Consider the following 14,151-nt stretch of genomic DNA (forward strand, 5'->3'; position numbering starts at 1 on the left):
GCGGAGGAATCGAACTCGGGTCGGCCATGTTGGCCGCTTGTAAGGCGAACGCCCTACCCGCTGTGCTATCGCTCCTGTATAGTAGTCAGAAAATAAGAATTAGAAAATAACATATAAAGTTGAACCAAAGGTTCAAGAACAGAAATCTCTATAATATCATAAAGTCATAAAGGAGGCTGAATCCCCATGAAAGGTAAAAGACAGTGCCGGAGAGTTGGCTCAGCAATAATTTTACCTTATTAACAAAGAAAAACAAAAGCAACATTAAAATAATCAGACTAGATTACGTCAAACTAAACTTTTTTTTTAACTGCAAAAGCAATGGCAACTGCATTAAAATTAGATCCTGGGCCAGAAGAGTTCGAGGATCAATCCTTGCACAGGTGGTTCCTGAGCACCACTGGTATGGTTCCAAAACAAAGAGCAGAACAGAAAGAAGCAGAAGATGAATTTGGACCAATGTTATCTACAAACTGAGGAGCAGAGTGACTTCAAGATGTTATCTACGTCTTTCCCGCCCCACCAAGGCGGAGAGTTGCCCCCCACGAGCAGCTCTCCAGTATGGCCATGGCCCCAGAGGCACATGGATCTAATTCTGGAGCCCAGCAGCTTTTGGCAGAAATGTGAATGGACTATGCATTAAGCTATGGGGCCGTGCCCCCTGGGAGGGAAAGGGTGTCAGTCTCTTCCGCCCCCCCCCACCCCCAGGCGGCATGGTGGCCACTGCCCCAGAGCTTATTGGACAGCCGGCCGTGACAGGGCAACTGCGGTCTCATGGGATGGGGGGGGGGGAGGTGTGGAACCGGCATGTCCTTCCTGCCCAGCCAATGCTGAGAGTTGCCCCCCACGAGTGGCTCTCCAGCACGGCCATGGCCCCAGAGGCACACAAACCAATCTCATAACTATGCAGCTTTTGGCAAGAAATTCCTCTAGATATAACTAGTAAAATATCAGAAATCCAAAATCATCATATGGTTATTCATAACCAGCAATAGAAAACAAATTATTTCACAATGCTTTTCAGCAGGTCTGACTGTTGGGGGAAAATTCCAAATAATAATGGTGCATGTTTTGTCGAAATAATGAATGTAATCAAAGTAGAGAGAGAGAGTTAAGTGGAAATCATCCGCTTCACAAGCATCGGGAGAGGTGGGATGGGGGAATATGGGAGTTCTTGGTGGTGGAAAATATGCACTGATGAAGGGATGGTTGTTTGATCATTGTATGACTGAGACTTAAACCTAAAAGCTTTTTAACTTTTCTCACAGTGATTCAATAAATAAATTAATTTTAAAAAAAGATGTTACCTAGCTATCTAATACCTAGATGTGAATTCCTCAATGGCATAACTTTTACCAATCTTCATTCCTAGGACTTAATCTAAGTTCAGGCACACAGTAAAGGCAATGGTGCTGAACAAAACATTTACAGGAATCAATGATCAATTAGACGATTCTGCTTAAATAGTCATGAGTTCAATCCCATGGCAGGCAACATAAAAGAGATCTCTGTGCTGACTCGAAATAGGAGAAGGCCAAGTAGTTGAATCCTATGTTAAAACAAACAAAACCGTTTTTCTCTTTTAACAAACCTGACTATCTAGCCTTGTCTAAAAGTCATGTCTGTCGTCCTTACAGAAAGGTGGGATATAAGCGCTACATAAGAAAGACCTTTTCCCAAAATAGTCTCAATGACCTAAGCCAGTTCACATGCCTGAAGTATTTAATTAAAGCTTCAGCAATTGGCACTAAAAGCACAAAGGAGATGACCCTGCCCTAGAGGATTTTGAAGGTGGGAATTACCGTCTGGCTCTACCTTGAAAGAGTGATCATACTACAAAAGTAGGACATTAACTTTTAAGTAAGCCCTGTACTGAATGGGCCTGCTGTCATGATTAGTCACAGAGTACACCTACAAAAAATGAAATCATCTCTTAAATATAGTTGTTTGGAATTATCTACCTGGATGCCAAAAGACCGGTACTAAATACAACAATTTTGGTTTGAGATAATTATTATGAACTGATGCGCTTAATAGCAGTCGGCTTATAGGTTTAACCACAAGATCACTACAGAAACTTCCCTTGTTTTCCTGTTTGCTAAGGCAGAAGCAGATGTTAACCATCTACCTGAAACCCAATTCACATTATTGAAAGTTGAAAGGAAGGGCCAGAGAGGTATCTCAATGGACTGAGTGCATATTTCACATGTCAATTGTCCAGGTTCAACTTCTGGAAAAATAGGGTCCCCTCAGCAGCTCCAGGAACTGAGCACAGACCTTGAAGTAGCACCTGTCCCCCACCCCTAGCTCTAGCTGGTATGATCCCCAAACAAAACAAAGCAAAAAAAAAGAAGAAAAAGAAAGAAAGATGATGATCATACTTTATCCTCAATTCTTTATCCAAAAATGAAATAATCTCTCCCTCTACTATACTACCACTTCTGATTTTGTATTTGTTTCATTACTTAAGAGTGTGGGCTGGAGCGATAGCACAGTGGGTAGGGCATTGCAGCCGACCAGGTTTGATTCCTCCGGCCCTCTTGGAGAGCCCGGCAAGAAACCGAGAGTATCTCGTCCATACTGCAATGCCTGGAAAGCTACATGTGACATATTCGATATGCCAAAAACTGTAACAACAAGTCTCACAATTTGTTGTGAGATGTTACTGGTGCCCACTTGAGGAAATCGAACAACAACGGGAGGACAGTGCTACAGCGCTACTAAAGAGTGTGTTTTGGGGCCAGAGTGATAGTACAGCAGGGAGGGCATTTGCCTTGCACGTGGCCAATCTGGGTTCAATGCTCGGCATCCCATATAGTTCCTGAGCATTGTCAGGAGTAACTCCTGAGTGCAGAACCAGGAGGAACTCCTGAGCATCGGCGGGTGTGACCCAAAAAAGGAAAAATTTTAAAAAAAAGAGCGTGTTTTGCAGGAACAGGGTACACAGTTTGCCTTGCAAGTATGATGCTCTGGTTAGCTCCCTAGAACTGCAAAAAGGAAGAAAATGTCTGCTTTGTCCCTGTTTTGCTTTGAGGCTATATCCAGTAGTGTTCAGGGCTTACTCCTGGCTCTGTGCTTTAAGGGATCACCCCTGGATCCCGTATGGAGTACCAGCAGTCACACCCGGGTCAGCTGTATGCAAGGCAAGCACCCTACCCACTGAACTATTTTTCCAACCCCAAGTCTGCTTTGAATTTATAGGCTTTTTTCAAGTAAATTAAATTTCTGAGGGGCAATTTTTTTTTAATTTTTAAAACTCACTTTGAAATGAAGCCTCATGATATTTACCAATTTATTGTAGAAAGAAATATCAATCCCTGTAACAATTTTATAACAATTATTTCACGTAAGTCTACTACTACTGCAGAAGCTACTCACACATAAATGAAAAAGTGAGAATAAGGAAGCTATGTAATAAAAAGCATCTGTAAAATGAAGAAGCAGTTAGGGTTAGAACAAGGACCTCACATGTGGTACTTCTTCATTTTCATATGGCTTCACCATCCTACAAGTCAGTGCTTAGGATGGGCCCAGTCTGTAGCCTGCTACCTGCTAGTTCTTCATAGATGAATGCCATCAGAAACCACCTCCTAAAATCTTCTGAGCTTCCTTCCATTTGTGACATAAACTGGGGGTAATCTTGTCCTCATTTTTCTACCCACTGGGTAAGTCAAGACTTCATTTTATGTTTTAAAGATGAAAAATTCAGGAAATAATTCGCCCCGGAGTGTTTGGAACAGCAAGAAGTTCAACAACTGCATTAATGAATTTCCAAACCCCAGAGGTGGTAAAACAGATTTCCTTATAAACAGAGTGGTCATATCACTTATTCCATTGGAACTCTGAGAATAAAGGGGTTCTGTTTCATAATCATTCTGGCAGAGCAAGTGAAAACAATGACTGCCAGAGAAAATAAAAATATATGGAAAGTACTGACCATGACTACATGGACTTCAAGTTCCTGACAAGGAATTCAACTGTGAAATCTTATTATGATTCTCTAACTCTGCTCCTATATCTAACAGTATATGTTATTTTCAATAAATCTTCAAAGCTCAATGGAGTTGGATTAGTTCTAGCTGTCCCTTATGAATGAACCACTGTCAAGATTTAGTGATGGAATTCTTAGAAAAGATTTTGTTACTGATGTTCATTTATCTTTTGCTAACCTACAAAATTCAGTTATGAGGTGGGAAATAAAGCAACCTTGCTAAATATGACTGTGCATATGTGTGAAATGAAGTGCATCTAGTGCATAAAACAAATACAAGAAATCTCAAATTTGGGAATGCTTAATGGAATTATATACTATAGGAAACATTAGTAAGGAAAATAATAAAAATTAAGGTTTAAAAATAATTATAATCAAGATTAAGTGTTAAACTGGCAAAAATTCTTATATCAAATACTGAAAACACACAATTTAAGAAAGCTTATTTTTAATCACCATCTTAAACTAAACTCCTGGTCTGTTGTCTTTGAATTTTGTTTAAGGCTAATTCTAAATAAGTACTCTCATATAATCTATGATTTAAAATCATACCTAGTAACTCAGACATACCCCAATCAAAACCAGAAATATTACTACTATATCTCCCCCTAATTAGGATTTTCAAATATGTAAGATAAAATTTCTCTGACATGAAAGTTAGAAATCATTAACTAAAACCAAAAAAAGGGGGGGGGGCTAGAGCAATAGTACAGCGGGTAGGGCGTTTGCCTTGCACCAGGCTGACCCAGGTTCAATTCCCAGCATCCCACATGGTTCCCTGAGTACCGCCAGGAGTAATTCCTAAGTGAAAAGCCAGGAGTAACCCCTGTGCATTGCCAGGTGTGACCCAAAAAGAAAAGAAAAAAAAAGGTAAAACTAAAAAAGGTTGACTACAAGTCAACATTACAGTATGATGGCATATTATTAAACACACACATAGAAATTCCACAAGGTCAATATAGGCATGTATGCATATGTGTATGAATATATACATATGTGTGTGCATGAATAAAATGTCATTTATCTTATTTCTGATCATTATAATCTGCTTAACAATTACATAGCTTACCATTTTTAGCTTATATATATTTTCCATATTTCTCCAATACAATGTGAGGTATGATAGGAAAGAAAACAGAGTAACCCTCCTAGGATTAATTCTTAGATTACAGAAATTTTAAGTCTCAGTAATTAAAAACCACGCAGTACTGTTCTGTTATGCTTAGCAATAACTTAACAAAACACTGTCTCCCGTTGTTCATTGATTTTCTCGAATGGGCCCAGTAACATCTCCATTTTAAGACTTGTTGTAACTGTGTTTGGCATATCGAATATTGAATACGTCACGGGTAGCTTGACAGGCTTTGCCATGCAGGCGAGACACTCTCTGTAGCTTGCTGGGCTCTCTGAGAGGGGTGGAGGAATCGACCTTGGCTCGGCTGGGCTGGCTGCATGCAAGGCAAACGTTCTACTGCTGCGCTGTCACTCCAGCCCAGCAATAACTTAACATTTCATAATATAAACAATTTTATAAGTTTTTAAGCAATCACAACAGAAGTATCTAAAACATGATGTGTACCAAACAGTATATTTTCAGTTTTTCTTCAATTTTACATTGTAATTATTTGACATTTTAAGTACATGCTAATATAATATTAACTTCTGACATTCTGAGATCCATACTGATGCGGTACCATGTTGTTTGTATAAACAGAAATGACCCACATTGACCGGATACGCTGTGTCATTTTTCATAATGCACTTTATTCCCAACAGGTGGCGCTGCACTCCATGGAAAATACTTAAACTAATTATCTGACGCACCCAATCCAGTCCTGTGCATAGATTGTCCTTGAATCATTTTACAGACATCACCCAGAGAGCTAAAGTGACTTTACTGGGGTCACACAATAAGCTCTAGAATCAATGATAGAGCCTGGGAATTTTCCTTATATTTATTTATGCACTAAAGAATCTCAAGGATTTACCTTCAAACTTCTGGGCTAGAGCGATAGCACAGCAGTAGGGCATTTGCCTTGCACGCAGCCAGCCCAGCCGAGTCGGGTTCGATTTGTCCGCCCCTCTCGGAGAGCCCGGCAAGCTACCGAGAGTATCTCCCCTGCACGGCAAAGCCTGGCAAGCTACCCGTGACATATTCAATATGCCAAACACAGTTACAACAAGTCTCAAGATGGAGACGTTACTGGGCCCGCTCGAGCATAAAACGGGAGGACAGTGACAGTGACAGTGACCTTCAAACTTCTAAATGTTTATATTACTATCACCCCACTCACCACCTAAGTTTCAGTTTAAAAGTGCACAACTGAAAAGACTCTTCACTCTCGTTCCTTCACGCTTCTCCCTTTTGTTGTTGTTTTTCTTTGTCTTTGTTTTGGGGGCCACACTCAGCAGAGCTCAAGGCTGACTCCTAGTTCTGCATTCAGGGATCACTCCTGGAGGTGCTTGGGAGATCATATGGGATGCCAGGGATCAAACCTGCGTCAGCCGTGTGCAAGGCAAACACCCTAGACAATCACTCAGCCCCCCCATAATCCTCCCTTTATCCTCCAAGAATCATCAGAGTTTTCATAAAGTCTAGAAGTTACTTTTCTTGTTTTTAGGACTTGGGTTTTTTTTTTTTTTCATTGCAAATTCTATGTTTGGTGTTTTTACTCATAACATTCTCCTATTTGCTCAAATCAAAACAAGCTGCTATTACAATAAGTGCATAAAGAGAAATCTCCTTTATGACAAAGGTACTTATTTTATTCCTCCTTCCTATAAGAAAGTGTGCTGGTACGGTCAAAGAATATTCTAGAGTGAAATACAAAAATTAATACCAAATTTTTTCTCTAGAATTTTTCAACAGGACATTTATGTCTTATTCTGGGGAAAGAAAAAAAAGAAGAAAAAGGAATATTATATATATATACAGTGAAGAATTAAGTAAATGCTTAACAGACACCTGGCATTAACAGGTAAGATAGTGATAGATTAATGCTCCCCCAGATTTCCTAATTTTCTTTAGTGTATACAATAATCTATAAACTAATTTATATGAAAGCTAACTTTTCCCAAGTACTGGAAGGTACTCTCATAATGCACATGTGTGATGCGCATTTTCTGAATAGGGCAGCCCCTCAGCAACTTGTCTCTGAAAAGCTTTAACACCCCCTGCTGGTAAGGCACAGAATTGCTTTGTCTGGTGAAAAAGGTCATTTATTCTACCAGGGTATGTGTATACACAAATACACACATAACTACAAATAAATAAATGTAGACTTGTACTTCTGTATGCATTATCTATGCAGTTACTTCCCCTTATCAGCAGGGTATAAGTTCTGAGACCAGGGGCTCTCTGAAAATGGATAATACTAAATCCTATGTATAATATATATTTTTCCTATAATACTTATGATAGCTTGATTTATAACTTAGGGAAACTAAAATATTAACAAAAATTAATAAAATAGAACAATTATATTAATATGGTATGATAAAATTATGTAAATATGATCTCTTTCTCCAAAACCTTATGTATTATTTTGGAATAGCTGGTTGAGGGTAACTGGGACTACCCAAACCTTGAATAAGAGGGAAGAACTGGAAATACCTATCATGCTCATGCACACACACATACACAGCAGCATCCATGGGATTGTTTATAAAAATATTTAATTTTCCCATCCTTTGATCCAATGACAGGAGATACAGAAATACAGAAGAGTTTTAAGAAAGGCACTGCAGCTAATCTCAGTGTAAATGAAAGAGGCAGATACAAAGTAACTGTAGGTGATTAAACAAAACAGCATCACTAAGGTCTGGTATTGAAAAACTACTGCTGCTATTACTACTACTGTAGTACTGTAGCACTGTCCTATTGTTCACTGATTTGCTCCAGCAGGCACCAGTAATGTCTCCATTGTGAGACTTGTTACTGTTTTTGGTATATTGAATATGCCACAGGGCGCTTGTCAGACTCTGCCATGTGGGTGGGATACTCTCAGTAGCTTGCTGGGCTCTCCGAGAGGAATGGAGGAATTGAACCTAGGTCAGCCGCATGCAAGGCAAACGCCCTACCCACTGTGCTATCGCTCCAGACCGGTACTCCTACTACTATTACTATTACTACTACTACTACTACTACTACTATTAATATTATTATTTTGCAGTACTGGGAATCAAACCCAGGGTTTCACACATGCAAAATACCATCAGCCTTCAAATAATTATTAATGCAGGAGGTTAGCAACCTAATTCAAGATAACAAAGCTTTAGTTTCAACCTGAGCATAAATTCTTTTACAAACTTCCAACCTTATTGTGTTCTCTAATCTGAATAAGCTCTTTGGTGAAAAACCAATGTACAAACAGAGCATTCTTCTGAAGATAATGCTGTCCGTTCACATTCTCACAAATGGAACATTCTGAGCATACCTCTGCCTGTATTGTGAAAGATGACAGAAGGAATGCTCTCAAAATCTTCCCCAAATATATGTTTGAAGACAAATGTTTTTCAAAGTGAAAAGAAGAATATATTTGCTAAATATTAACTTTGGTCTAAATATTGATATTACTAGTTTTTTAAACTGTATATAAATAATGCAAGCAAAATCAATGTAAGGTAGAAATATTCAGATGAATTACAAAATATATCTCAAGAAGTTATAGTAGAGACCCTTTACAGTAACACTGAAGTATGCTTTATCTAAAAAAACGGATATACTTAAAATCATTTAATTACTCTTTCCCAGTCTCTTTGATAAGATTCTGTTGAGAATTTTCTAGTTCCTTCATTGCAACAAGAGCATTTTATTTCATGTCATATGTCATAACAAGTCACCTCGAGCAATCACGTTTTTCAGAAAGTGTATTTTTTCAATTGAAACATTTCTTTTTGTTCTTAGTATTGACAAACTTTATGATAATATTTTATTATCATTTATTTTTTGCTTTTTTGGGGGGTTGGCCACACCCAGTAATTCTCAGGAGTTACTCCTGTGGCCACACCCAGTAATTCTCAGGAGTTACTCCTGGCTCTGCACTCATGAATCACTCCTGGTGGTGCCCAGGGGACCATAAGGGATGTCAAGGGCAGAACAAGGGTCAACAGCAAGCAAGTCAAGTGCCCAACCCTCTGTGCTTTCTCTCTGGCCCTATGGTTATTTTTAAGTAAAGCACAAGCAGTAGTGGCAACATTCACAATACCCCTAATCACACTCTTAAGTTATCCTGAGTGGCACTCAAAATATATAGAATCACTCTCAAGATACTTAGAAACAGACTCCTAAGATATTCAGAATCACCTAACCATTTTTAATCATAAACAGTATAAAAAACTGATCATAGGGTCTACAACCTGAGTTAGTCTATACAATGAAACTATTAGGAATAAATTCCCTAAATTAAGTCAGCAAAAACACTGACATTAAAAAAGAAATTCTGTACTCAGAAAAATTTTTCAGCTCTAAACAAAAATATTTAAAGCTATAAGAATTTAGGGCCTTCTCATTCTGGGCGTTCTTACCTTTCTTTCTACCTGGAAAGGATCTTTAGTTAAAATATCTTGGGGCCAGAGAGATGGTTCAGATATCTGGAGAGCATGCTGTGAATACAGGAGCTCCAGGTTTGATCCCAGACACCACAGGACTTTTGGTGATATCTGCAGGGGGTAGCCCCCTAAACACTACAGGGTATAACCTCATCCCAAATGCAATAAAGATTAAGAAAAACAAAAGATCCCAAAGCAACCAAGTTTGACCCAAATGCCTATTTCAAGAACACTGTTTAATTTGCTAGTTCTTACATTTAAGGCCCTGACATAAAACTCCCTTATATAAGGGTTTAGAAAACCGACTTTGACATTAATTAATTTATTGAATGTCTATGTTAATTAAATTATTAAATGTCTATTATAAGAAGCCAAGGCAAGTGCTACAAAAGAAATCAATGATTGCTTCAGGTATCTTATTGCTTAGTCAAGAAAGTAAGATCTACACACAAATAATAACACAGGAAAATATATGATAACCATCAATGGTATAAAGTGTTAGTAGCATTCAAAGAGGTATTGCTAAATCTAGGAATACTGTTGAGTCTTTCCATAAAAAAAAAGTCAGAAAGAGATAAATAGCACAGAGGTTAAGGTGCTTGCCTTGCATCCGACCAACACAGCACCATTTATGCCACTAGGGATCACTTCTGAGCAAGGAACCAGAAGTGGCCCCTGAACACCACAAGGCGTGGGCTCAAAACCACACCTTCCCCCCAAATTGTCACCTGAGCTAACTAAATTAAATGAAGAAACGGTGGGAAGTTAGGACATGAGTTGCAAAAAGTTAAGTATCTGATGTACAACTAAGCGTCATGCGGCTGAGGCTTAAAATATACAGAGGCAGTAAAGGAAAAGCCTACTTAATTTCAGAGAAGAAAACAAGGTGTCCCAGTCTGAAGGCTTGGGAGTTTGGACTTCCTTCAACTGGTATTGAATTGCTGCTGTCGTCTTTTATCAAAGGTAGTGCCTAATAAAGAGGGTATTTTAGCCTGATTAATCAGCGAGTACAGGATAAATGGGGAGCCCAGGGTTAAGGAAAGCAGTTTGCAATAGGAAATGGAGGAGGACAATATGTGCCAGGCCCTGATAATATTTCATTTAATCCCAATAACAATTCTGTTATAAAACATTTTTATAGATAAGAAAACTGAAGAAATTCAACAACAGTTGTCAGCCCAGATTCTTTTTTTAAAGCTGATTGATGGAAAATTACACAGGTTTATGTGTCTGGAAGGTAAATATAGTAAAAGGTTAAAGAAAGTGAGAAAAACGCAGGTCCTTATGCCAACAAATGCAGCAGAAATGATTGGTGCAGAAGTGAAATGTGAACACAAATCTGAACACAATTAGAGCACCCTGAAGAACAATCAAAAATTAGGCTCAGAAATGAGGATAAAGAACAAATAAAATTCAAAAAATGAAAGTGGGCAAGCTAAATGTTAAAAAGGTTGTGTTCCAAAAGGGAACCTGAGATTTTAGCACAAGCTGAAGAGAGGCAATAACATCATTCTGACTGAAACAGAAAATGAACAGTGGTGGTTCCTTCAAGAAAAGAGTTAGTTAAGGGCAGAAAGTGGGGGCAAAGTCTAAAATGGTGATGGGTGACAGGATAGGTGATGGACAAACAGAAAAGCCAATGATTCAATACTGAAGTCATCAAGGTTAAAAAAATAATAATAATGCAAAGAACCCAGAAGACTGAATATTAAATATCCTTTTTAATCAGACAGCAGAGAAGAGAGCGATATAAACAGATGGATGGAAGGTTTAAGAAAAGAAAGTGTGAGGAGTTAGTTATAGATGGGGCTTTGTCAGCATCACTGAAAATCAAGGAAAAATGACAATATATTTTAGTTTTCTTTTTTCTTCTTTTTGGTTTTTGGGCCATACCAACAATGCTCAGGGTTTATTCCTGGCTCTACACTCAGAAATTACTTCTGATGGTGCTTGGGGGACTATATTAGATGTTGGGATCGAACCCAGGTTGGCTATGTGCAAGGCAAACACCTTATGTGCTGTACTGTTGCTCCAACCCCAATTTTATTTTTAAATACAGTTTTGAATTCAGGGGAAAAAAACAAAACAGGGGAATGAATCACCTTTATTATCCCCAGCTACACCCATTAGCATTACCACTTTAAAAAACAAGTCAATGGTAGCAATTCAAGGACTGAAAATAAAGGTCACTAACTCCAACTTTGAAAATACCAACTTCACTCAAAAGAGGTGCAACCCTGGTGATTATCTCTGTCTAAGGTAGAGGCCCCATAAGGACAGTTGCAGGTTTCTCTGCCTCCTAAATATTGTAACGTGCCTCCACAGCTTTTAAGTCATACAGACAAATGCACTCTACTTAAGTTTAATGTGAATTTAACATATAATACTGTTGCTAATGATAAACTTTTCTATTTTCATGTTACTAATAATTTGTAAAAAAATACATTATCCTGATCATTCTTAAATTAATTTTGAATTTCTAGATAAAACTGCCTTACAAGAATACAATACCCAAAATGTTGCTTACTCATTCCTTTGTTCTAAACACATACCTACTATAGTAAGAATAATACAGCTTAAATTTCTAAAATAGGTTTCCCGACAACAAATGGGCAGAAGGTGAAACAAACTCAAACATACAATTCATGTAATTTTCCACTTAAAAATAAATGGAAAATTACACTTGGCTTTATCCCATTTTCCCAATTTCTATACAAGTATTAAAATGATCAGTTTCTTAAAAATTATACATTCATTTCTTGCTGGGTTAAAGTTTAATTTTACATTTATATTTAGAATGCACTCACATTTTTAGTAAATTGAGTCACTCAAAGAAGTAAAGTTTTGCTAACTTTAGACATAGGTTTTTCTATGTTTTGATAAACAGGAGAACAGCATTTTAAGAATAGTTAATAACTTGAGCAAAATTAACTTTAGGAATGGAGTTTATAAGTTAAAGAATAATTTGGAGAGGAAAGGAAAGTATTTTCTTATTGGTCACAGTTTGTTTTGGAAGTCTGACTTACAAAATTAATATTCTGCTTATCATTCTTCTGGGAAAGCCTATTTTTAAATGTATCTTATGGGCCATGGAGATGGACTAAAGGGCTGGAACACATGCGGTGCATGTGGGAACCCTGGGGCCAGTCCTCCCTGTCTCCCTACTGCACTACAGATCCCCAAGGGCAGGCAGCCCTTCCCTTCCAACTTAGTAAATAAGGGACAATTGAAACCAAAGAGATACTATTACAATGTGTAGGGCTCTGCCTTGCACATGGCCAACGCAAGTTCCATCCCTGGCACCCCATATGGTTCCTAAATCCCTGCCAGAAATGATCCCTGAGCACAGAGCCAGCAGTAAGCCCTGAGCACAGCTGAATTTGGTTCCCAAACTAGAACTAATTAACTAAATAAATGGATAACAGAATGTAAAATAGATCAAAATTTCCAGAGCAATCTGCTGGGGTTGTGGAATCTGTAATACTCATATAACTCATATAACACCATGAAAGGAACTGGAGAGATAAATCAGAGGGCCAGAACACATGGCCTGCTAGTGGGAGGCTGGGCTTAATCCTCAATGTCACCTGAGCCGGTGGGGTAGCCTGAAAGCAGAGTCACATGTAGCCCAAAACAACAGCAGCAAACAACTGTTAGAAAACTTTTAGTACTTAAAAAAAAATTTTTTTTTTGTAAGATAACTGAAGTCAGTGATCAATGTAGTATTTTGTCAAAGAAAAAAAATGTATTAAAGATATATATACAGAGGGCTTCAATGACAGAAGTAGACACAGAAGCCCTGGAATTTTCTCCATTCCATCATACCTGCCATGAACAGTAGCAGATTTGATAATATCCCCAGGCAGAATGACTGAGAGCTCAATGTCTTTATCTATCAAATTTTCTTTCTGTTCCATGATGAAAGCAGAGGACTCTACAGAATCATCAACCACAGAGGCATTTGTGCATTTGCTGTCAGCTGGAGGGAGTGGAGCCTTGGCTTTTGGTTTTCTCCTAAAATTAAAAGAAACACAGAAAGTAAAAATGTGTATTTTTAAAGTAACATATTATAATAAGCTTTTTAAAACACAAAATATATGTATGCATGCATGTGCATATTATATATTTTTTACAATAAGAAAAGGTACTAAAAAGTTAACTGTTATTTTATGACAGATGATGGAATATTCTTCTTAATCAGATAAGTTATTTGATTTCAACAATGTCTACATTCCTTGGTAATAAAAAACAAACAAACAAACAAAAAAACCCAGCTGAAACCATAGCTATCCTTCAAAATCCCTCTAACACAAGTGTTTCGCAATACAGTACATGCAAAAGATTTCCATGGGTAACTCTCCCCCTATTACTCTCAGTAGCAGTTTTTTTTATATCTGCCTATATTTAAAAATTCCTATAAGAAATTACATTTTTCTTAAATAAGAAATGTTACAAATAATTATTCTAATAAACATGTCTAATGCTACTTAATTAGGACAATTCATACATGAACTATTAAAAAAGTATAGATTTCCTGAATCCGTAAGGTTCATGGAAGAAAATGTAGGCAAAACCCCATTAATTGAAGCTAAGGTATCTTCAAAAATGAA

At 37.8% G+C, this 14,151-nt stretch overlaps 1 protein-coding gene across 5 annotated transcripts in view; it reads right to left on the reverse strand.

The window, feature by feature from the left end:
- The window catches only part of COBLL1 (cordon-bleu WH2 repeat protein like 1), a 192,066-nt gene that overhangs the window by 67,074 nt on the left and 110,841 nt on the right, over nt 1–14,151 (reverse strand). For all 5 annotated transcript variants that reach the window (XM_056110356.1, XM_056110360.1, XM_056110358.1 and 2 more), the window contains one exon: nt 13,367–13,555. In XM_056110356.1, coding sequence (XP_055966331.1) covers nt 13,367–13,555 — 189 coding nt within the window. The remainder of the gene's footprint in view (nt 1–13,366; nt 13,556–14,151) is intronic.

Source organism: Sorex fumeus, unplaced genomic scaffold, assembly GCF_029834395.1.
Source record: "Sorex fumeus unplaced genomic scaffold, SorFum_2.1 ptg000009l, whole genome shotgun sequence".
Taxonomy (NCBI): domain Eukaryota; kingdom Metazoa; phylum Chordata; class Mammalia; order Eulipotyphla; family Soricidae; genus Sorex; species Sorex fumeus.